Source organism: Melopsittacus undulatus, chromosome Z (assembly GCF_012275295.1).
Source record: "Melopsittacus undulatus isolate bMelUnd1 chromosome Z, bMelUnd1.mat.Z, whole genome shotgun sequence".
Classification (NCBI taxonomy): domain Eukaryota; kingdom Metazoa; phylum Chordata; class Aves; order Psittaciformes; family Psittaculidae; genus Melopsittacus; species Melopsittacus undulatus.
Genome location: NC_047557.1, coordinates 41,586,705 through 41,610,960, shown reverse-complemented (window position 1 = coordinate 41,610,960; position 24,256 = coordinate 41,586,705). Strand labels below are relative to the sequence as shown.

General features: G+C 40.1%; 1 protein-coding gene across 5 annotated transcripts in view; it reads left to right on the top strand.

Moving 5' to 3' along the window:
- Positions 1 to 247: 247 nt before the first annotated feature.
- Positions 248 to 24,256, top strand: part of LOC101870626 (TLE family member 1, transcriptional corepressor) — an 82,535-nt gene continuing 58,526 nt past the window's right edge. For 2 of the 5 annotated variants that reach the window (XM_034072683.1, XM_034072682.1), the window contains exons 1-6: positions 248 to 1,111; positions 1,765 to 1,865; positions 3,573 to 3,636; positions 3,730 to 3,774; positions 23,050 to 23,112; positions 24,032 to 24,106. In XM_034072683.1, coding sequence (XP_033928574.1) covers positions 1,088 to 1,111; positions 1,765 to 1,865; positions 3,573 to 3,636; positions 3,730 to 3,774; positions 23,050 to 23,112; positions 24,032 to 24,106 — 372 coding nt within the window. In that variant the 5' untranslated portion in view covers positions 248 to 1,087. Of the gene's footprint in view, positions 1,112 to 1,475; positions 1,575 to 1,764; positions 1,866 to 3,572; positions 3,637 to 3,729; positions 3,775 to 23,049; positions 23,113 to 24,031; positions 24,137 to 24,256 lie in introns of those variants that run through there. The other 3 variants (XM_034072680.1, XM_034072679.1, XM_034072681.1) reach the window with 2 other exon arrangements.

Genomic DNA, 24,256 nt, shown 5'->3' with positions numbered 1-24,256 from the left:
CGCTCCTGCGGCTTTCGGTCGGGGCGAACTTTGTCCCGGGCCGGTCGGGAGCGGTGGGGCAAGGCCAGCAGGAGAACGATGATGGTGGTGCTGCCGCGATGTACCGTGCTCGGGGGGCTTTGGTGAGATACACAGCTCTCCGATGCGCGCCTGCCCAGAGGAGGCTGCAGTGGAGCCGTTGCACGAAGGATTTTCCCGTCTGAACTAGCCCCGATACGGACGCTTTTGTGTTTTTTTTTTTTTTTTTTTAATTTCTTTATTCTCCCCCGACGGGGCGGGCGGATTGGCCAGTCGGGCTGACGGACTTTAGCGCTAAGTGTTTTTTTCGTTTCTCTTTTGTCCGAGGGACCTATCTGCAAGTAACGGAGGAGTGTCGGCTGCGTGTGTGGCTCCCTCTCCCTGCCCCCCTGCGTGTCGTGCATGTGCTACTGGATCGGCGCCGGTCGGGGCCGGCTGCGCAAAGCTCTCCCCCGCCGCCTCCCGCCTTCCTCCCTTGTTCGCCGCTCCGTGTCTTGCTGATGACCTGGTCCGTTCACCGACTCCCGGGAGCAGAGCGGCTGTCTTCGGAGACTTTTTCTCGCCCCCACCGCTTGCGACGGTCCCGCCGCTGACACCGCGTTCTTCCGGCTGGATTTCCCTCCCCCCCACCACCCCGTTGCTGAGGGGCAGGAGTTGGGTGAGGAGTTGCCTCCGCCCGGGCTTTCCAGCCTTACAGCTACATCTGCAACCCCAGCGCTCAGGAAGGGGAGCGGACCGTTCATCCGGGCGGCGGTGGTGCCCCCTCGCTACGCCAGATCCCGTCCTATCTCGCCGCACCCAGGCGCTGCGGAGCGTCGGTGACAGTCCCCAGCGGAGCCCACCCACTTCTCCCGGGACCCCCAACACTCCCCAGAACAGCAGCAACAAAAGACCCCGCGCCCGGAGGATGTTCCCGCGTCGGGGGCACTGAAAGGCGCGGCAGAGGAGGGAAGGCTGCCGCCGAGCGTCGCTGCTCCTGCCCCTCGGCGTCCCAGGCGTGAAGCCAGGGCAGGGCGGGGGGCTCCCAGCCAGAGCCGCGCTGCGAGGGAAACCCTCCGCGACCGGAGTCATGTTTCCCCAGAGCCGGCACCCTGTAAGTACGGCCCGGGCGCCTTTGCGCGGGGCTGGGGCTGGGCATTGCTAGCTGTCGGCGCTGCCCGCCGGTGTGCACCCCCTGCTCCCCGCCCGAATGGGGGAGTCAGAGTGGCTGGACGCCCTCTCAAGTTTGTCCTGTCCAGGGAGAAGCGGCACATCCTGCCTTCGGGCGTGGCAGAGAGGGGACGTTTCCCCTGATCCCTCACTTCGCTCCCCCATCCCTTCTGTTTCGCGGGCAACTTATTTGCCTTGGGGATGCGGAGGGGTGTCGCCGCCTGCCCGAGCATCCCACATCACCGCCGGATGCGACACCCGGCCGTACCCCTGCGGCGAGGGTCGGCGGGGAGGAGCCGGCACGCCCCGCTCTCCTGTAGGCGGTGGCGGCTGGATCGGGTGGGTCGGGGTCGGAGCGGCTCCCTGAGCGCGGCGAGCCTCGCCTCTCGCAGATGAGGGACGGGAAGGTGGGTAACAAGTGAGCAGCGCCCCGGGGCGGCGGCGTCCCTGCCGGGCTCCCCTCTGCCTCCTCGTTTCACTCTTCGCATCCCTGTGGCCCTGCCGCGGCGGGCAGCGCCGTTCTTCCCTCTTCCCGCGGGGCGGCCGCGCCGTGTCTGAACGTGCTTCTCTCTCCCGTGCCGGCCGCCACCGCGCCAGACCCCGCACCAGGCTGCGGGCCAACCTTTCAAATTCACCATTCCGGAGTCGCTGGACCGCATCAAGGAGGAGTTCCAGTTCCTCCAGGCGCAGTACCACAGGTGAGGGACGGCGGGCCGCCTTGGGCCGGGGGTTGTTCTCCCCGTCCCCGCCCGGGCGTGAGGGGCTGCACTGAGCGGCAGCGTCCAGGCGGTGGCGTGCGGCGTCGCGGTTCAGCCTCGCCGCGCTGCCGGGCCTGGCCCCCGGCAGCGTCGATTAGCGTAAGGGTGGCGCGGGGAGCCCGGTCCCCAGCGGCGGCGGAGGGTACGGGGAGGTGGGAGTGGGGGAGGGGGTGGAGGGGGGGGGTGGGGGTTGGGGGAGGCCGCCATGCCTTGACGGGTCGCTCTGCAGAGCTGAGGCACGGGCAGCGGTGGGAGGGTGGTACGGTGGAAGCTAGAGCGGTTCGACGTTTGTGTGCGCTTAAACCCCTCTGTTTGTTGGGGATCCTTGCGTGGAAGATTTTTTAAAGTATAGAGAGAAGACCTGCGCCAATTCTATGACACAGGGCATTAAGAAGGCAAATTCTCATGTGTGCTCATTTATGTGTGGCGCTAATGCAAAGGTTAATAAAATGCCAATATACGGTGCTTAAAGAGCCAAGAAGGATTGTGAAAGCACGGAAGTACTCGAGTACTAACACAGAGTTGATGTGAATATACTGACATGTGTTTGACTGCTGTGCTGGCCTTTAGGTGTGTTACTGAGTGTATATGTTCTTGCTGATGAAGGCCCTGTAGAGATTTAGGGCATTGGTTCTTGGCGTACACAGGACAAGTGCCATTAAAGGGCACTGATCTTACTTCATTTTGTACTTACATGCACCAGCAAGATCTGGCAAAGAATAAAATGCTTTGCATGTTTCTCAGGTGGAAATAGCCTGGTGTTGCTTGGGCTTCCTTTTTATTACTCCAAATGCTGTATTTTTAGTTTTACCTGAAATCATTAGCTTGTTAAAGTCATTTATTACTTTAGAAATACAGTGCAAACTGTAAACATTCAGTATTGTAATGGTAAGTGATAAATGCTGACTTACATACTTAATTGTTCCCCAGGATGCTTACTAGTGTCATTAAAAATGAACAAACAAAAAAACCAACAAATATCCAAACCAAAACAACAGGAAAAAAACCCAGAACAATAATAGTTTCCAGAGAACAAAGGGACCATGGAGGTATTTGCCCTCAGTGAAATGGGTCAGAACTGTGCTGTGGTTAGTGATGAGATATGCAAGTACCAAATTCAACTTCATTTATGCAAAAAAACCCAACAAACCTGTTATCAAATGATAGTCAAAGTTACTGATATTTAAACTGTGGGCAAGATAAAGCTAGCTTGAGATTATTTAAGCTTAAGAATTATATAGACATACTCCGTTGTAATTGTAAACGTGAGTGGTGTTACTTGGCAGTAATTTACTAAATGCTGTGTACAAAGAAAGGCCTCTGACTACTGAGAAGTAGTACTTGGGAGAAATTCAGATCCTTTTATAGCTTGAAAGTTGTAGCACTTCATGGCAGCTCCCTGTCAAAGCATAAACATTGAATATGTTTGAGTTCTGGAGGCAGTTTGGGTCTCACACAGCACCCACGAAGTACCTTTTATATTTCCTGTTCAGTCTTTGTGTTTTATGTGTGAATTAAGTTTTTCTCTCTGTATTCCTCTGTTAGTTTATGATTTTTTTTTAATTAGTTGCTTCTGTCAAATACAAATAAAGTGGGTACATGTCAAAACAAATGACATGTTACATTAAAGTGTGATCTGTTTTGTAGCCTTAAATTGGAATGTGAGAAACTGGCAAGCGAAAAGACAGAAATGCAAAGGCACTATGTGATGGTAAGTATATTTGTTTTTTCTTTATTTCAGTAAATATCTCCTAATATAGTGTAAGTCAGCATAACAAGATAACGTATGCTTCTTTATTTGCAGTATTATGAAATGTCGTATGGATTAAACATTGAAATGCACAAACAGGTAAGGTGCTTTGTTTTCTAAACCACAAAATATTCGGTCTGTCTAGTGCATTTAAATTTACAGTCCAAAGAACTGTATCATGTATCTGAATCAATAGCTGTGATTTGTAGCCATGATTAGTAAACCCTTGCCTACCTGCTGTCAAATGAGGTATAGATTAGGTTGAGCAACAAGGCTTTCTTGGTATTGGTCCTGTAAGACATTGGCAAAAATAAGAAAGGTCTTGTGTCTGAAGCTTCAAAATACAATTCAGTGCTTTATGCTGTTTTATTTTGTTAGTGATAGAGCCTTTGATGTGCAGAACTGTTCTTATGCTTGTGTAACATGCGTATTGACAGTTGCTCAAATCCTTGCCATTTAAAGGTATGAAAAGATTAGTGACTTGGAAAGCTCTAGTTATGACGATGAGCTTGCAAGTTCCCATAAAATTCACACTTATGGCCACTATAATGGTGAATAAAAACAGTATTGAACTGGAACAAGACACTAAGGACCTCAAAAGAGAAGAAAAGCTAAATGATTGCTCAGCCCAGAGGACCCTCAATTGAGTAGTCATTGTCTGCCAAATAAAGCATTAATGGCAGGGTGTAAGTATTCTGTAGATATGCTGACATTCACTTTTTCATCAAGATGCTAGTACAATAAGTCTTTCAGAAATCGATGGCCTCTTAAAAAAATTATCATTAGATGAAGTTGCACAGTTGGACACATTTCAAAGTGCAACAATACAATTCTTTCTTGATGTGTATGTGCTATTTCATCTAAAACTCTTGTTTCATTAAATTAAAGAGCATGGCTGACCGGCTAGGGCACAGCGAAGAAATTGATTAGTTCAGGCTTCAGATCTTCAGTATATTCAAAGACTTTCATTAAGCAAGTGAACTGCAGAGTTGAATTTTGCTTTTGTAACTGGACTCTTTGATTTTAGTTCTTCTTTTTTTTTTTATATATAGATATTTTCTTTTCCCCCTGAAAATACTATATTTGGTAAGATGGTATTGTAATTCCATAGCAACTTTTTGTCTGCAAAGCTGAGTAGGTGTTCTCTTGGTTCTTAGAAGTACACTTGCTTGAATCCAAAATGCCAGTGAAAACAGAAATATTATGACAACCTCTTTTGGTGTGTTTTTTTAAGGCAGAGCAGCTACAGTTGTGTTTGATGTTGTTATCTGCTGTAGCTGCAATAGTCTTCATGTTTCTAATGTTCAAAAAGAACTTAAGTTTTTCTGTGATGTGACTTTTCCAGGCTTTGTGATTTGGAGACTTGAATTTTATTTTTTTTTTCCATTCTCTTAAACAACTTTTGGGCACACTGTATCCCATGAGGAAGCCAACATCACCTGTATAGGAGCCTTGTTTGATGTGAAATGGATGTTGTTCTGTGAAGACCTTTGAAGAGAGCATGTGACTTCAGTAAATGTACTGGGAGTTAACTTTAGACAAAATCAATTAAGCCCAAAGGACTTAACGAGTGGAAACTGAGGTTTTCACTTTGACCTTAACATCTGTGTATTGCAAGGGTTTAATGTTCTGTATGTATGGCAAATATAATTCCATACCCAGTAGGCAGTGATACTCTGGGAACTTTTAAGATTTATGACAGAGCACTATACTTATATGGGTCCTAGCTAAGGAGAGCAGTACATCCTTGCTCTGTGTAGGCTGCTAAAAGAGTAATAAGCATTTGAAGGGGTAATACATTTCCCTGCATATGAGTTTTAGATGCTGTGCTTTTACATGTTAACTAGTTATAATTTCCAGTAAAAGTAGCACCTCCATGTTAAAGGTTCCTGATTTAGATGCCTGCAGTGAGGATGCCAACTGGTGTTACAGTTCAGTGTGTAGGTGGTCTTAGATTACAGGAAACAGAAAAACCCACAACCCTACCAGTGACATTCTTCTGTATTTTCCACCGTTAACAATAAGTTCTGATGAGGCTTTTGGCAGATAGTAATCATAATTCTTATTAAAACTGGTGACGTCTAGCCCCAAGGGTGTAGCCAGGCTCAAATTGATGCTTTTTGCTGGCTGATCACCAGCATGGCCTAAGTGCTCATTATGTTGTAGAGAGGGCCTTTGGAGCTCTCATTACATTTGACAGGAATTCTCTCTAGGGGGAAACTGGGCATTAGCTAGACTCCAGACAGGCTGAAATTATTCCTGCTTTATGGCTTATAACCAAATGCTAGCAAGGCACCATCAAGGGACATTAAAAATTGCCATTTCTTACAACATCTTTGTTACCGAAAAAATGCAGTGATAGGGAAACTTTCCACTGAACAAGCTTTAATGTTTTTAAGGCCTGCCTGCTATGTGGATGCTGCACTCAATCTGTGTGAAGCCCTTCAGAATGCTTGGGCTGCTGATTGAAAACCAAAAAATTAGACTGGTGCAGTGTTTCCTTATGCAGTGTGGTGTCTAAATAATTGTTAAGGTGGAGTCATGGATAAAATGAAGTAGTCACAGTTTGCCTGCATATGAGAGGGTTGAATTGTACTGATACAGTGGCATCAACCAGTCCCTCTTCGTTTAATTTGGTAATTGTTTTGATGAAACAGAGTTACTTGGGACTTAAATATTGTTATAAACAGATTTAAATTGAGGTGAACTTCCCATACATACTGCAGAGCTTTCCACTTGAGTATGTTGCATTTGAGTCCGGAAATGGCCATGTAAGGCTTCCGTCACAACTTTAGCTTTGTATCTTAGTGTTTAATTGCTTAACTACATGCTTAAATTGAGGCACTGCTCCTGCATTTCAACTTGCTGGCTGAACAGTGGTCAGGAAATAATGTTTTTTGCATATTTGTGGCTAGTGGGTTTTGTGGTTTAATGTGTGTGGGTTTGTTTTTTGTTGTTTGGTTTTTTTTTTCCTTGTTTCCTGAGTTGTTTTTTTTAGTTTTTTTTTTTTTTTTTAAGAATTTCAGAGGTTAGCTATTTAGAGTATGCTGTGTGTGGATTCTTCTGTCTTGTTTACAGATAAATTATTTTAAGGTGAATAGTCACTAAGTTTTGCACACCTGAAACAGAAACAAGCACCTGAAGATTCTTTTAGGATAGATGCAATAATGTTTTTGTATGTGTCAAGAAGACTGAATGAGTTAAGGATGTATTACGTGGTCTTAAATTTCTCTTCTGTGATACACTGTCTGAGTCAGATTTTTCCACTGTGACATCTGTGGCTGGCAAAACAGATGCATCAGCTGCTAGTGCCAAGATGTGGAGTTGGTTGGGTGTTAAAAATCACACTGTACTTAAAGAGTTGCTTCGCTTGACTATTCAGGGCAGCGCCTCTTTATTTTCACCAGCTGTGTGTGTGATCTTATGTCATAAGTCAGAAGATAAGGCTTCTTGTGCATTCAATGCCTTGATTGTTTAGGTGAAAGATTAGCTTTTGTTCAGTGGCAGGCAGCCAAAGAAAGAGAAATTCATCACTGCTGAACCAACTGACAAGACTATATAAACTACTACAGTATGTGGGTTTCTGCTATCCCAGCAGTGACAGCTAGGTTTCCTTCTGTTTGGATGGGTTATTGTGATCTCTGTGACCTGACTGAAGGCAGATCTGTCATTCAGTACCTTGCCTCTTGTAGAAAAGTATACAAACAATAAAACTGCATTATGTTAACCAGTTGTGCAAGAGTTAAAAGTCTGGTTTAACCTGGACTGTTCTGTGGAATAATTGCTAGTGTTTTACAGCAAAGGACGGAATCTTATACTGATACCTCATTAGAACATTATGATGTTCTTTAGGAGTGGGTTAAAGAGGAGGGATTTAAGGAGCTTTGTTAGCCCTCTGCAGCTCTTGAGTAGGATGACTGTGCTGTGGAAAGGGGTTTAAAGATGTATTTTCTTTTTCCTACTTGCGTCTTAATTGTTGGAATGAAAGACTTCATGAATCATTCAGGTTTTGGTGGTGTGCAGTGGGTGTTTCAAGAATGTTTTACAGTTGGCACTGCCACATAAGACATGCAAAACCTATTTTTATTTAGAAGAGGAAATAGTAAGGTTGATAGGGACATAATTTTTTTTTTCACTCAAAAAATTGTACATATTATACAAATATTTGGTTTCTAAATGAGTACAGTTGTATCAGCAGTGCAGGCTATTCTACCACAACTAGAGTTGCCTGTTTGAATGTAGAGAAAAGACTAATGACCTTAGCTTATGAACCCCAGTTTAAGCTTGAGGCCAGAGTTATTGTGAAGGAATTCTCTGACAGATTCAGGGCACTGTGTGAAATACATCTCTATGTAGCTTTTAGATAACCAGCTTGTCAGATACTATCTTCTATGTCAACTTCATATACAGCTTAATCTGAAAGTATGTCACAGTGTAAAAACTGTACTTACATTAAACACTGCCTGATTATCTCACATTTTAGACTTGATCTACAAGGTTTTGGCTTCCTCATAGAACCATGGAGAGAGAGATGAAACGTGTTCCTCCAGCGTTTCTCATTCCTTGCATTACTGGAATGTACATTACCAAATGTCTGATGATGTACCTTATATATTGGTTCAAGTGGGCAAAAAAAATGCCCTGGTAATTTTTGGGGTAGGGAGAGGAGTAAGAGGGAAGACGTTTTGTGAATGTATACTACCCTTCTGTCAGAACAGATTCCAGGGAAAAAAGCTTAATGCTTTTCCTCCTGCTGGTAGTTACACCAAATCAAGGTATGCATTTGAATTGCTTTTCCTCCCACCCTATTCAAGCACTTAAGTGTTCATAGCCAACCAATAAAATTGCATTATGTTTCCTGTGCAAAATGAAAGATCTTTCAGGGTTGATAACAGGTCACCATTGGCATACAGTAAAAGCCTTTAAAAACAGCTTTAGGTTAACTGGCACTTACCAAAAGACTGCACAGTACCGTTATTTTAAAAATGCTAACAGCTTTGAGGAGAACTGGTGAGGTTATCTTTCCAGTTGAGGTAAGATTTAGGGAAATACAATGGCCATTATGTCAAACACTACTATTTTTGTCTTTTGCATCACACTTCTTAGTTGGGCTCTGAATGTAGCTATTTGAGCAATAGTAGTTTCTTATGTAGTTTCTTTCAGAAAGGGAAGAACAACAGCTGACAGGGAGAAGTTACTATTTTTCCCCATGTAATTTTCAAAACAGGTAATTTAACAGATTAGTCCTCAGGATTAATTCTATGCCATGGCTTTTGAAGTACTTGCAAGTTGGTCTCATGTTCAAACAACCTTCTGCAAGTATCAAGTTTCCATCTGAAGTATTTTGTGGAGGTAACAGTGTGACATTTCCTCGGCAGCACTTTGGAGTGTCTGACCCACCCTCATAGGAAGAACTTTTTCTTTCACTGTGACTTTGCCTTTCTGCCCTGGTGATCATTGCATGCCTTTTGTCTTGCTGAGCACCTCTTAAGAAGAGTCTCGTTTAGTCTTCTCCATAATCATCTCTGTCAACAATCAAATCACCTCTCCTATTACTCCTCCTCTTCCTGAAACTAAAAAAATCTAACTTCTTCCTGGTATATTGCATGCTCTGATTGCCTAATCATTGTACTGGTGTTACTTAATGACTTGCTCCACTTTGCCAGCGTCTTCCTTTTTGCCCAACAGGGGGAACACTTTTAAATTTTAATCAGCTAGCCGCTTGCAGTCATACTATTGCATTCTAATATAGGATGTAGCCTTCACCAACATGAGGGTTAGGGGAAGATGCATATTCAAGAGCTAGGACACCTCTTGGCCTCTTCTACACAATTGCTTTATGGTGTGTTTCCACCCTGGCGGTGGTGGAGAGGAGGCTGACCCAGGTGTAGGGCAAAAAAACAACCTTTCTTTGCTTTGAACTTTGTTTGGCTGCCCCTAGTTCTCAGAATAGACAAGTCGTTGATGCCTACTTGCTTTTTTCAATGAACTCAAAATTTGGTATCTGTGTTGTAACCCATCTGTGTTGATTTCTTTTCGGGTTGGGCAGTCCCAACCTACACAGTTGTGTGGCTTTCTTTGGTCATCTTCCTTGCTTTTCTTTCAACCTTTCTAATTTTTAACTTCGCCTGTTGAAATGAGGGGACTATAACTACATGCACTTCTCAAAGTGCAGGTGAACCAGAAATTTATATTATCACATAATGCTGTTTTCTGTATGCTTTTCTTTTTTTTTAATATTTTGTTTTGCTTCCCCTCTCATTTTCTTCTTTAAATTTCCCAACATTTTATTTCTCTTTAGACTGCCATGAAATGCTGAACTTCTGGACTTGCCTTTTACGTTTGAGTTTTGGCTCATGAAGGATGATTTTAATGCCAGGAGCCATCATTTCACATTGAGGCTAGGGATGGCTACTCCCATTGTGTGAAAACTTCGTTTAGATAAAATTCTTTTCATTGCCCACTTAGACTTCAGCCACTGTTCTTACTTTGAATGAATTATCTTATGGAGCAAGCTTTCTTACTGCTGGTTGTCTTTTCCAACTCACAGCTGAACATGCTCATTAAATGAATTGCAGTAAAGGCCCCAGTGAAACTCCACTGGTGACCTGTTGATGGCATAGTGCTGAAGATGACTGAAGGGTAGAGCTTGCTGAAATTGTTCTTAACAGAACTCTAGTTTAAATCTGATTAAGTCTGAAAATCAGTTATTTCCTGAGGTTGTCTCTTTTAAAGAAGGCCTAATGATGCACTTTTTTTGGTACTTAAGAAAAATGGCCTGTCCTGTTGCTGTTTCAAAATTCATATAAACAAATTGAAACAATGTTGAATTCTCTCAGTTGGAACCATAATCATGGCATGTTTAAATTAAATTGAAATACAGAAAGGTTTATAGCGTTATTTCATAAGGTAGTAGTGGTACTTCAACCTTGTGTTGAGTATTTCAGTTGTTAGCAAGCCTAACTGTTACAAAACATACTTTCTAGTATGGGGCAAACAGTTCAGGAAATGAACCTGTTTGGTAGGTTTCATTGAGCTTTTATAATGACAGTAGTATTCTGTGGGTAATGATGGTTTGCAGTGTTTAAAGACATCCCAATCTCTAACTGGGGGTTAGCCAGTAGCATTCACCTTTTCTTTATGTTCTTCAGATGTGTGAACAAATTAGCACAGATTATTAAATTGCAGATTAAAGTTCTTTGAGGGGTGTTAGGTAAGCTTTGTGTCAGGGCTGCTTATCTGATCCAAAGAGCTAACAATGTGACAACAAAACAGCAACTGAGGTTAACTTGTGTTTTGATGTAAGGGTTTTTGGTGTGTGGTTTTCTTAATTTATTTTCTTTGGTTAGTCGTTGTTTCATTTAATTTTTTTTTTTTTTTTTTGTACTCTTCCCCAAGTAGTATTGATGTGTTTTTTTTTTCCGTTCAGTCTTTTCTTATTCCTCTTGAAGCTTTTTGATGTTTGTGTAAACAGCTGGTCAAAGCAAGTCACTTGTAAGGTGACCAGTCAGTGTACTGACAAGAACAGACAGAAGAGAAAACTGCATTAGGAGGCAAGCTGTTGGGATTTGCAGTAAATATATTACAGAACACAAGTGAATTGCCGATACTGCTTGTTTAGCAGTTTGCAAGGGCAATGGTAGTATGGATTTTTGAATTAGAAGGGAAGGACTGTTCTTTCTCTGTGCTGGAACATCTAGTTGATGGCTGAGGGTAAAATTGATTTAGAGAACAAAGTGCTGCTGTCTCTATTTGTGCCATTTTAAAGGCTTCTATGGATTAGCAAGCAAAACTAGAAAGATAGCTTTCACTTTCAAAGATGGGGAGCAAGAACTGGTATGCTTGTTCAGCTGCATCTTGATTAGGTGTTAAGTCTATGAGGAAACCTGTGTTTGTTAGGTCAAGAAAAGGAAAGGACATTTGAAATTAGGTGGGGCTTATGATCTGTGGAAATCTACCTATTAATGAAATTGATTCTAAGTTTTACTAAACCCCTTGAATTGCTGTGCTCTATGCTTCATGGTATGAAGATCTCAACTTTTTAAATGTAAAACTGAATTAAATCCCTGGGGGGAGGGAATAAAAATCCCACAATTTCTTCAGGAAAATTACTAATAGATCATTCTTTTGCAGTATTGCCACAACAGTTCTTATTCACAACATTTTTGCTTTGCTAACACGCTCCTCCTCCCCCCCCCAGAAAAACCCAACCCCACAACTGACTCCCCCATCGCTCCCCTACCCCCCCCCCCCAAAAAAAAAATCCCCAAAACCCAGCAGAGCCAAACCACAAAACCAGAACAAATCTGAAATATTTACTGCTGTTTTTCATGTGTGAGTTTGGGTGTAAGGTCACTCTGAATTTCTGTTTTTTGAACTGGTTGTCAGGTTTCCAGCTGTTACTTTACAGATAGCTAGTTGTCTGTGGCCTCAAATGATGAACATAAGCTGCCAGTTAAGCAAACACAAAATCTTCAATTAACAAGACCAATGGGAAGCTCTTTGTTTTTTTTTTTAACTGAAATATGAACTGTAGAATTGCAGCACTAGAAAGGACCTTCTGTGCCCTGTGTCCCAGCAGGGTTGGCTAAACCAGTGTCATTGCTAATAGGGTGCTTGTCCTGTCTGTTAGCAAAGACTTAACAGTAGGGGTGACTTGCAAGCTCTCAAGGTAGTAGTATGCTTTTATGTCCTTGCTGTTGAAGTGCTGCTTTAGTTACAGCTTCAGTCTGCTCTTTATTAATTTTCTTTAATTTTTATTAATTTTCTTCACCCTGGGTAGGGAGAGCAGATCCCTTCCAGAGCCTTCTAGAACCATTTTGTATACTTGTGCAGCCTAATGTTCATTCTCTGAATGTTGTTGCCCAGCTGATGCACAGTGCCTGAAATAAGTGCAGTACTCCAAGGGAGGAAATGCCGTGCTGAGTAGCATAGAAAGCTTACTTAGCTTACGGCTTACTGTGGCGACAGTCTTTTTTGCCACAGCATGCTTTTGACTTATGTTCAGCTTCTGATCCACTGTGACCAAGAGATTCCTTCCTGGCCCATTATTTCCTTTTCCTTTATGTTCCTGTCTAGGCATGCTATGGTCCTTTATCCTTATTTATCCCTATCCTTCTTTCTCCTTTGTAGTCCACTTTCCCATTCACTGCAAAGTGAGTTCTGAAGCTATTCTCCAGCATATTCTGTCTTGCTCAGCTTGAAGCTCTCTGCAAATTAAGGATTAGAGCAAATGAAGAGATCTTTACTCTTGTTAGTGGGAAATACTTAAAAATACTGGACTTATCATGCATGCAGATCTTCTTAATTTGAGGAAGAGAAGGATGTATTCATACATGGGTTAATTATCAAGTAGTTTTGTGCTTATTTCCACAAAGTAAAATTTTAGCTGTGCTGTGCTGTTTGTGTTGCTCCTAATAGTGCTACCAGTGTCATTCTTAGTGAAGATGTTAACATCATCTGCCTCTCTTACCCATAATTTTTGGACATTGCATCATTATGATGTTGTTTATCCTGAAAGTACTTCCGAGTTGAGATTTATATCCCTGTTTCACAGAGATATTTATGGATAAGAAGCTTTTCAGTGCCCCACACTTCAGGAATAGTGATTAAGCTGGAGTATCTTTGCTTCTTCATTTGTTGTTTTCTGCCCATTAGGCACTGTCATTTCATAATTTCCTATCCACTTGACATTGGCAGGTTCTGCAAGGTGTCCACAGTCTTCTCTAATCTGCTTTTTTTTTTTTTTGTATTTCATCAGGTCTGGTCAGTTTGAAGCCTCTGTTTTCTTGGAACTCTCTGACCTATTGCTTTTCTGCTTAAGCTGCAGTGTTTACCTTACATGACTATCAATTTGTATTAATTATGTGCTTGGTGGTAGTTCTTGTATAGTTAAGATGGGTGCAAAAATGTATAGACTTTCTGGCCTTCTCAGCGTCCCTTGGTTATGTCCTTTTCTAACTGAAGGAATTGTACCTCTTTTGTTCTCCCCCAACTATTCCAATCTGTAGAGCAGAAGCTTTACTTTAGCTGTCACTAGTGACACATAGTTACAAAATAGGAGCACCTGTGTGTGTGTTCATACTGCCTCACTTGACCTAATTTATGCTTCTTGCACATTTTCTTGTATGTCAGTTAAGAATTTGGGATTTAGTCTGTTGGCACAATTCCATCCCTTCCCTTTTTTCTCTGTCCCTTCCTCTTCCATTCTCAGATGTATTAACTGTCATCCATGTCCTTAGTATTGTTCCATAAAAAAAAAAAATGTGAGTTCTCCATAATGCCATTTTATCTACCTCCTTAGTAATGGATCTTACAAAGCTGATCTTACCAGTTGCCATTTGCTTTCCTAAAGTCGTGCTGGCTTTTTCATTCTTTGCTCTTGACCGCATAATGATAAACTCTGCAGTGATTGTAGGGTTTTATCAAATTAGTTACTGTTTGGACAGTTTTGCTCAGTTCTTCTCTCTTAGAATGTAATCTTGATGCTATAATTACTATATTTTTCTATTCTGTGTGCAACAGAATATATATAAAACAGAATAAAATGGGCAAGAAATTACTGATGTATTCCCAAAGTTTTGCTTGAAAGATTTTCAAACTTTTTTCCCACATAGTGAAAATCTGTTATTTTCACCTTCCTCCCAAATCCTATGTGGTAGATAACTCTGCTAGTTGCTGTTAGTGAGTCACCTGATAGCACCTGAAATATTGATATGAAGACAGCTTTAAGGCCTTAAATTGGTTCTCTGATGTGACAGATTTTTGAAACTGAGCTCTGGATGTAGCTCTGGGTAAGTATTTTGAAATAGTAAAATCATATTTAAGATACAGAAGTGCATGTGGCTTTATTGGTAAGTTTAATTAGGTAGTTACTGCTAAAGTTCTGGTGAATGTAGTGTATTTGATTCCCCTTCCTTCCCTTTCCCCAGGTCTTTGCATTAATGTGGGTTGTTTTTCTTTTTTTTTTTTTGGGGGGGAGGGGAGTTGTTCAGATTGCATGCTTATTGTCAAATCCAGTTTATACCTGCTATTATAGTCTTAGTTGAATGCTAATAAGAACTGAATCCTGACTGGGAGTTTTGTTATTAACATTGAATGCTTTCATTTGAGGAACTTTCTAAAAATTAAAGCATCAACTGTGTGGTTCTAGGCACATCTTCAGCTGTACAAGAGCTCTGACTTTGCATTGCCATCCCAGTAAAGTAGTTTGGTGCTGCAAGGATGTATGCAGAAATTTGGATGTGGCTTGTGTAAGGAAGAGCAAAATAGGACGTAGCATTAAAATCGTGTCCTGAACTAAATGAAAAGCCAACAGAGCTCTTTCCTGATAGGAGTGTAGCAATTAACAGGTACTGGGGCGTTTTATGCCTCCTTTCTTTTTTATTTTGTCTCGTTCTTGTATAATGCAGTGTTGCTCAGCTGCCCAGAGTAAATTAAGTTCTTAATGTCCTTGAGCTAATAATGTGGAATATGGTCGATAATTTTGAAGACCATGGTGCTTCTAGTCACCATGAGAGTGCAGTCTTATTGGATGAATTACCCTCTTCCTACAGCTTCTTTTTCCTCACAAAACCTCTGCTTGTAGCTTGGTTCCCGTGGTACTTTGGGGTCCTCTGCTACCTGATGGATGCCTCCTGTGAGCTTATTTAACTTACTGAAGTGATGGTCCACTAAGCTGGCCCTTTCTCTCCTCCTATAGTAATGTTTCTGCCCGACTAGTTAGTTGAGATGTTGGACAAGTTCAAATGTCTCCAGCATGTTTTGAAAAACGTGCACCTCTGGAAGCAATGGCGGCAAGACCTCTTCTGAGTTTGAGTGAGTCTCCAACTCCCTCAGTATCGCATGGTATCTAATTAAAAGTGGGAACTGTGTTTGCTGGAAAACAACTAGAAATTAAAGCTGTGTGCTTACTTCAAAGATTTAAATACTTGTGTGCATACCGAAGGTTAGTTGAGGCATGGAAACTAAGCTGTGGAACTAAAATTTGAATAAACACACCTTTTGTAGTTGTGAGTGCTTGCGCAAGATGGGTTGAAGTTGGATTAAAGGAGAAATGTGGTGACTATTCTGTTTAGCCACGTTTAAGAAGAGTCTTGAAATAGTGGGGATGTGTGAAAGGAGGGATTTAACATCCTGACAACAGCTTCTTTGTTGCCAGTTGGCTTGTGTTCAGCAGGATTTACAGCTGCAAATGGGATGGGCAGTTTTGTACAGTGGTTCATTGAGAGCTGTGCCAGCAGCCTTTATTATTATAGAGAGCTTTGAAATTAGACATCTGAAATATATCCGGTCACTTGACTTTACAGTTGAATGAGGTCCAAACCTGTAGTAGATGTTTGGCAAGTGTATGTGTTGACTTGTGCTTATGTTTAAATTAACATGACCTTTCTGTAATTTAAATTGACATCTAAGGATTCAGATAAATGTACTCTAGGTGCTGAGTTAAAAAAAAGATAACTGATTTCACCTTGGAAACTATCTAGTATTCTGTGGCTTTATAATTTTGAGTTTTTATTCTGTTAATATTTCTGTTACTTTCCCACACTCTCACTTGCAGTATGGAGGTGTTTTGGGTTTTTTTCATAGCTAAAGATTTTTTATGGCAGTCTTTTGGAGTTTTAATATCATCTTGTGGGCAGCTGATTTTGCAATTAAAATGTGTAGTACACATGTGGGGCAAAGGAAAAGCTGTATTTGTTAATGATACTTTATGGTAAACTGACAGTGTACACTGAAAATACAGAGATTGTTCCTGTCGCAGAAATGAATACTATTCATTGCCACTTGTCAGATTGAATTTAAAGTATCTGTTTAGAATAAACCTTCCTACCGCCTTCTGTTGGTGAGAATATTAGTAATGACAGTGTTTATAATTTAAAATAGTGTTTGAAGGCCAGCTTCCACAATTTGTCACAGGGTGGTTAATATGGCGGTAAAGGGGAGATGAATGTGGCTACTTGTGCGAGTCTATTACTCAGGAGGCCTGTAAATTTGATTGGCTGCTGCAGTTCTAGCAGAATCATTCGATTTGAGAGCAATAGAAAGATAAGATATCCAATTACCCAAATGATTTGCAGGGTTAGCCAATGTTGTCATGGAGATGCGAGTTGGAACAAATTAAATTTTAAGCAATAAAATAATCTTAAAGCACGTCTGGGAACAAGAAAATTTGTCAGTGGCACTTACCTGAATTGAATCTTAGCTTCACATGCAGTTGTTTGACATTGATATACTATGGGGGGCCTAAACTTTTAAATACCATGTTGCCTTTATTTTTTTTTTTCAACTTCAGCCATTGCCAAAACTGTACTGTATTCATTTTAAGTGAAAGGGCACTAATAATATATGGATATCTCTGTGCTCAACATGGATTCAGCTCATGAACAGCAAAGTTCATAGAATGCTAGCCTTAATCATTTGAGGCTCTTGAATATTTAAATTTTGAGATTTAATTATATCTCCAACATCCCCTCACCCCCCCCCCCCCGCCCCAGTTCTTAGCAACAAATTTTTGGAAATGCTTGAGTCCTTCTGTAGAAAACTTCCAACAAAGCATGCAGAGTGCTAAGCACAGTGAAATGTTTCTTTTTTTTGTAATTGCTTTGTGAATATGTGTGGTTTTTGTTGCCTTTGAAGATCTCAATGATAACAAGAATAAAGGCTACATTGTTTGAATGTACTGCTTGTTTCTGTGAATCTACTAAATAGGTACTAAATGACTGAAGTATACACATTGCAGTTTCTTGCTCTAGGTGTTTTGAAATACCATATTTAACTGATATCTGGCTTGCAACAGATTAAAAAAATGGTCAAGCATGGCCAATAAAGAGGGTTTTTATTCACGTCTGTTAGACAGATGGAAATGAAAATTGGTCTGAGGTCAAGCCATTTGCAATATTCTTGTAGCCTTCAATTTTCTTCTCATCCCCACCACAGATAATCTCAAATGATTCAGTAATGACCAAAAGTGCAACACAGACTTTTACTCCCTAGTGGGTTACTGTGTTACATGCTGTGAATGACAGGGAGTCCATTTTGTTCTTCCAGGAGTTCCATGTTGTCTTTGTCTATGTTGGAAGTGGAGGTAGAATACAGAAGAATTAACCTTCTAGAGGTTTTATGAGTGTGAACTTACAGTATATTCTGTGAATTAAAAGCTGATTCTCTGTATCTTTTCCTTTAAAAGAATGGATGGATCAGGGCATGCTTTTTTGGTATAGTCAGAAATGTTGATTTTCTTGCTTTACTTTTAATTATATTGTTTTTAAAATGTGTTCTTCCCAGTCTAATGACAAATGTGATTCTCATATTTGGGTTGAAATAATTAAATAAAAATGTAATAAATGAGAATACATAGTCTGTCCCTAAGTAGTGGTGATAGAATGCTTCCAGATACTGATCTCTATGATATAGGAAGCGCAATTTGCAAGAAAGAATAATAAGCTTTTAACATGAAATGGACATTTTTAGCAGAGCATTGTTTTGTAAGGGAAGGTAGGAAGGTCTGGGCAGCTCTCAGGAGTCTCTTCACTAATAATATAGTGGTTATCAGAGCACATTGTTAAAAATGATGTGTTGTAAGATACAGTTTTTGCTTTAGATGACCATGGATGCTGTACTTAAAGTCACTACTGGGACATGTGTGGTAGGTACTGATTGGAGGAAACCCCATATACTTATTTTTGAACCCCCTGAAAGGTGATTAATTAATTCGTCTCAGAGGAAGGTAACATTCTTCACTCAGAAGTGAGACTGGTGGCTTCCATAGGCTAGGACTTCCACCACTAGTGATAAAAGACACATGAGTGTTAGGTGTGGTGAGAAATACAGTTAGAGTTTGGTTACTTGTATTATACTTTCTTCTTTTCATTTCAGTGTAAAAATTGGTAGTTAAAGAAATCATGTTGATTTAAATACGGTATGTTATATGGTGCTTTGGAAAGTACAGGTTGTCAAAATCTGAAATAATCTGGAATAGACTACTGTAGAGGAAAACATATTGATTTTTTTTTTTTTAACAAGGCAGAAGAAAAAAAAAGTAAAATTGTATATCCAAGCTCTGTGTTATGTGTTGAGTAAAATTACTTATTTAAATGTGTATTTAGTAGTCTGGCTGCTTTGTTCTCTGTCATTATGTTAAGAATTCACTTTAGCAAGGGACAAAAGTACAGACACTTGAGTTTGCAATGGTTAGGTCAAAACAGTTATGTCTTTCATTAGACAGAACAGAGGTAAAAAAAAATAAAAGTGAAGAAAAATCCATTGGCTCATCTTAAGTTTATAAATTGCATCTGAATTCTGTCATGTTAATTTTTAATGATATTTCAGAAAGTAGGGTAGTACTTTAGTTAGGGGTCTTGCAAGCTTGCCATTTGCAAATAAATCAAAAGACAATCATTACAACAGCAAGAATCAGTGAAAGATGTAGTTTTGTCATGCTTTGATGGGTCCCACTCTCACGTCCTCTATTAAAAATGAATGCATTCAAGAGGCTCTGCATTAAGAACACAAACAATTAAGGGCACTTCAGATGCTTTGCTAAGAGCTGTCATAGAGCTAGGAGAGCTTTCATGAGAGATGCAGGCTTCCACAGTCTGCTTTACCAAGGAGCCAAAGAACATGGGTAATTAGTCATGTTTGTCTATGCTCAAGTAGCTTTCTGCAGAGTTTTCTTCATTTACTCATTCTTCTGACTTGCCCTATGTATCTCAAGATCAGCATTGAGATAATAGCTATGCTACTTTGGAAGGCCTCTGGTAGTAATTGTAAGTACTTCTCTTAAGACTTTCAAATGCATGAGCCCCAAATCCAGAATATATCGTTTATTCTAACGCTACCAATTACTGATGTCTACTCTTGATTAACAAAGCTCTTCTATACTCCTTCAGAAAAGGTTTTTGCTTTCAAGAATGTGTGTATATATATATATACATACATATACACACACGCATATATACTTGAAGATAATTTCACCTTGAAAGTTGAACATACATTGCTTTTTGAATAGCTAGATTCATATTTAAAGTAATGAAAGTTTTTTTTCTCTATTCCAAAAACAACCTTTTGAACACTGAATAGGCAAGATTAGGTGAATTGTGCATTAAACCTTAATTTTCATAACTCACTAGAGAATGAAAATAATTTTTAACATGTTTGTGAATAGGAGTAATTTCTACTGAGCATTTGAAGCCAGGAAACAGGAGATTTATGAAATCTGATAGTGGATAAATAATTTTAAGTACTTTATTTAATTGTGAGGGAGATACTTCTAGTAGGCAAACAGCTTTTTAAAAGTAAGCAGACATTTGTTATGTAGTGTAGAACAGTCTTTTCAGTTTCTTTTCAGTGTAAATGTCTCTTAACTGTCACTTGAAACAGCAGCAAGGAATCTCGAAATAAACTTATTTATGGCATGTATATTTACATTTATTGTGGATGGATATTAAAGGAGTTATTAGTATATGATCATTGATGATGCCCTCCTTTGGTAAACACAAACTGAAGGATACATTTTTTTCATACCTGTACTCAGTACTATCAGTTTACTCATTCTTCTGGCTTGCCCTGTATGTCTTAAGCTCAGCAGCTACATAATAGGTGTGTTACTTTGGAAGGCCTGTAGTAGTAACTGATAAGTACCTTTTTTAAGATTTTCAAATGCATGAGCCCTAAATCTGGGATATATAGCTTACGCTTATGCTATATGTATAGACTAATTTTAAAGTAAGATTGACTGGGAAAGGGAGAAAGTTGATTTTTTTTTTGTTTTGTCTTTTAATTTTTAAGAAAATAAAAATAATAAAAATGAAACCAAGACGCCCTCCCCCCCCCAAAAAAAAAACAGAATGACAAAAAAAAAGCCCAAACCAAACCACAAACAAGTAAAATTCCCCACAAACTAACTGATGTGTGTTGGGACTGGTAATTATTGCATAATGTTGAGTATGTGCCATCCTTTATGCAGTGTTGTTACAGTGAAGCTCAGATATTTGGGACCTGCACAGGAAAATCCAGTAATTTGACTACTTGTGTATTTTATAGACTCTGTTGAAACATTTTTTTTATTTCCTTACAGCTACAATAAGGATACTTATCTCAGTATTACAGAATAGGGACACCTTTGTGTGGGCCATACAAGCCAAAGAACTTTTCAGCAGAAGCCAATTTGTGTTTCATACTTTAATCTTATTTCCCCTCTTATCACCTGCTATGATTCATCCTGGCTTCTGTCTTGAAAACAAAGGTAATCCCATTGGTCTAGGGCAATTAAATTCTTGGACCCCAAACATTTTAGCTAGACATCAGCCAGATAGATTGCTATGTAACAAACTTCCTTTCCATAGCTAGCATACCTTGCTTTGTGGGGAGACATACTAAGCATGTGAAAAAATGCCCTTCAGTAAATAGGTTTTCACAATTGGGATAGAGGAGTTTAGAGATGGAAATTGTGTGTGTGTGTGTGTATTTGTGTAGTGGTTTTGTGTGTTTTTTTTTTCTTTTGGTGTGGTTTTTGTTTTGTTTTTTTCCCCTCCGCTTGTTAACCTACACTGAAAGTACCAACAGAATTGGTAATAGTTAAGTCTGGTAACTGATAATAGTTAAGCTAGTAACTTCCTTTAATTGCCTTTGCTGGTAGGTATGTAGTACCAGTAATAAAAGTCATGCACAGGATGATGGATATTTTGTGGTTGTGGTCCAAACAAAACAGGAACAGGCCATTGTGGTACCTTGTGAAATAGGGCTGTTTCTGTTGAGAACAGGGATCTGTTCCCCGTGTTGCATGAGAACCAGCTTTGTTGTAAAGCAACTGTCACTTCATTGCCCTCACTTAAGCAGAACTATTTTGTCCTAGGTTGAATACATCCCAGAACTACTTTGGAGACTCTTGTCTCTGCAAAACTTTTGAGTGGATGTGTCAAATGCCAGATTTTGGTTAGGTGGAGTACTTCAGGTTATGTCAGAGGCATAGTGTTTTACATGTTTCAGTGCTATTCAGCAGTTTCCCCTGTGTCTGTCAGAGGTGGGGAAAGAAGTGTTAAAGCTTGCCAGTTGTATTTAGATCCCAAATCACCTGTTTGCTGAAACATACCGAGTGGAGGGTGTATCCTGATTACTGCTTGATTGACATGTAAGGATCAGCACATCACAATGTCTTCCTGAAAATCTCAGGATCATAAGAATGCTCTGGGAAGGGTTTGTCTGACAAGTTAGCAATGCTTTCATTTGACTTTGAAAAAGTTTGGTTTGCTCAGGTTTATGGATATCATTTCATGGAAGGCCTAACAAGTCTCAGCAGGGATCTCTTGTTTCTTGTGTCTTAAAACAGAAACCCCAGGAAATACCTGTATGGTTTAATGATATAACAGAGATTGACAAGAGCTCTTCAGAGTGTTTTGTACATAGGCTGTGTTCACATGTCGATGCTAAGTTTGATTTTGTGTAACTGCTACAGAAATTGCAGGAGATGTTTTTAAGAAAAACTGTAGGAGTTGTCCGGGGCTAATTATAGTGGTTGTTTTGAATAGTAGGCAGATGTATAGGCCTGAAAAGCTGTAAGCACAGGTAAGTCTGAGTAATGAGAGAAAAAGATCCCCATTCCCCTCCAGAAATCTTGTGTTCAAGTATACAGGCCAAAAGTGGGAGATAAGGCTGCCAAAAAGTGGGACTCAAACACTTTGACCTGCTGTCTTCTTCTGCTTCTTTCAGTGAAGGATTGTTCTGTTCTCTGCTCGCTCCTAGTCTTACAGTTTTCCTGTTACTCATGGTTTCACTCATTTGCTATTATTGACTATAATGTTCTCTGATCTGATTCTTGCTTGTCTGTATTATCTTAATTCTCTCTCAATATGGATGTTTTAGAAGTCTGTGCCTTTTGTCTTCATGCTGCTTTTCTTCTGTTTTGGTATTTCTTTTGTACTCATGATGGCGTGTTTCTGTCAGCAAAAATAATTTTAGCTCCTAATAGGCAGAAAAAATCGATTGTGGAAGAAACGTTTTTCTTCCATGCCTGTCACCTTCATGTTATGCAACTTGATAATTTGAGTAATAATAAATCTACCTTTTGAAAGGCTTTATCTTGGACTTACAGGATTTTAAAAATGCTTTATTTGTTAATGACCAATATTCAAGGACCAGATTTGTGCTCAAATGTGTATACAGATTAGATGCTTTAGATATGGCAGATGTCCCACAGTAGTTTACTAATCTCTCTCCTCATGGGTTTATATATTAACTTATACTTGCAGTAGAATGAAGAGGTGGATTTTGTTACTTTCTTCACTGTGTGAACTTAATATAATCTTGTACACTAGTTCATGTTTGTCAAAAAATCTAAACCACAGTTTTTTTAATCAAAATACCTTTCCTCTATAGACAGAAATCGCCAAGAGATTGAATACAATTTGTGCACAAGTCATCCCATTTTTGTCTCAGGAAGTAAGTAAAACTGTTCAGCTGTTTAAGTGCAATTATGTTGCTTTTCTGTTTGCAAATTAGCTAGTTTTAAGATGTTAATTTTATCACAATGCACAAGTGTAAGGAACATCTGTTATAGCTGACGTGCACAAACCCCCTGCTAATTTGGTTTAACAAATCTGAGTTCAAACTAGTGACAATGGCTCAGCCTCATTCATTGCCTGGGGAGAGTGGGAGTCTGTAAAATATTACCAGTGCAACAAGATGCTTTAGTTTCTAATCATGGTGATTAGTTATTTGATATTCAGTTGTCAAATGTGAAGCTTAGTGAAATAAGCATGCTTATCTTGTTGACATAATTTGTATCAAATTTCTGTTGTAAAGGTGTATAGTTAGCTCAGATGCAAAATACTGTTTAAGGTTGCAAACCTGCATCTGGTCTGAATGACTTCAATTGTAGTGTATTGTGAGCAGCTGCTGTTACATTTTGAAGCCTATTATTTTGGTTATGGCTTTTCAAACTCTAGAGTTTACGAAGAGTATTTGTAATTCTTGTTTAGTTCAGGACTATTTTTCCCTGTTTGAAATTTCAGTAGGTTTTGCTGTGTGGCCACAGAATATTTAAGTGTTAAAACTGACACTACTGTGAAGTTGACATTATTGTCCTGTCAACTCAATTAGAAAGTGATCATGCATTTGCCAGAAAGTTAATATTGAAGTGGCATGGGGAAAGAGGTGAGCTGGTTGCCTTCAAGGCTGTTTTAATTTTGAACAGGTGAGAAACGGGGCACTGTTGCATTTTACCTGTGCAAGATGTCTTGCAGTAGGTAGTTTGAGTTTCTACAGACAAACTGGTTATTCAAGTGTTTATCTTGGTTTGATTTGGTGTGGTCAATACCTTAACACAAATTCCTCCCTGTGTCCCTTCTTTTTTTAATAGCATCAGCAACAAGTGGCCCAAGCTGTAGAACGTGCCAAACAAGTGACCATGGCTGAGCTGAATGCCATCATCGGGGTACGTGGCCTTCCAGGTCTACCTCCTACAGTGTGTATAACTTGCTTTCATATTTTATTGCTTTGCTATTTTTAAAATAAGCTTGATATTTTGATATCTCAATGTTGCTGAAGTGTTTGCCCTGCTGCACTCAGATTTGAGCAGGAATAA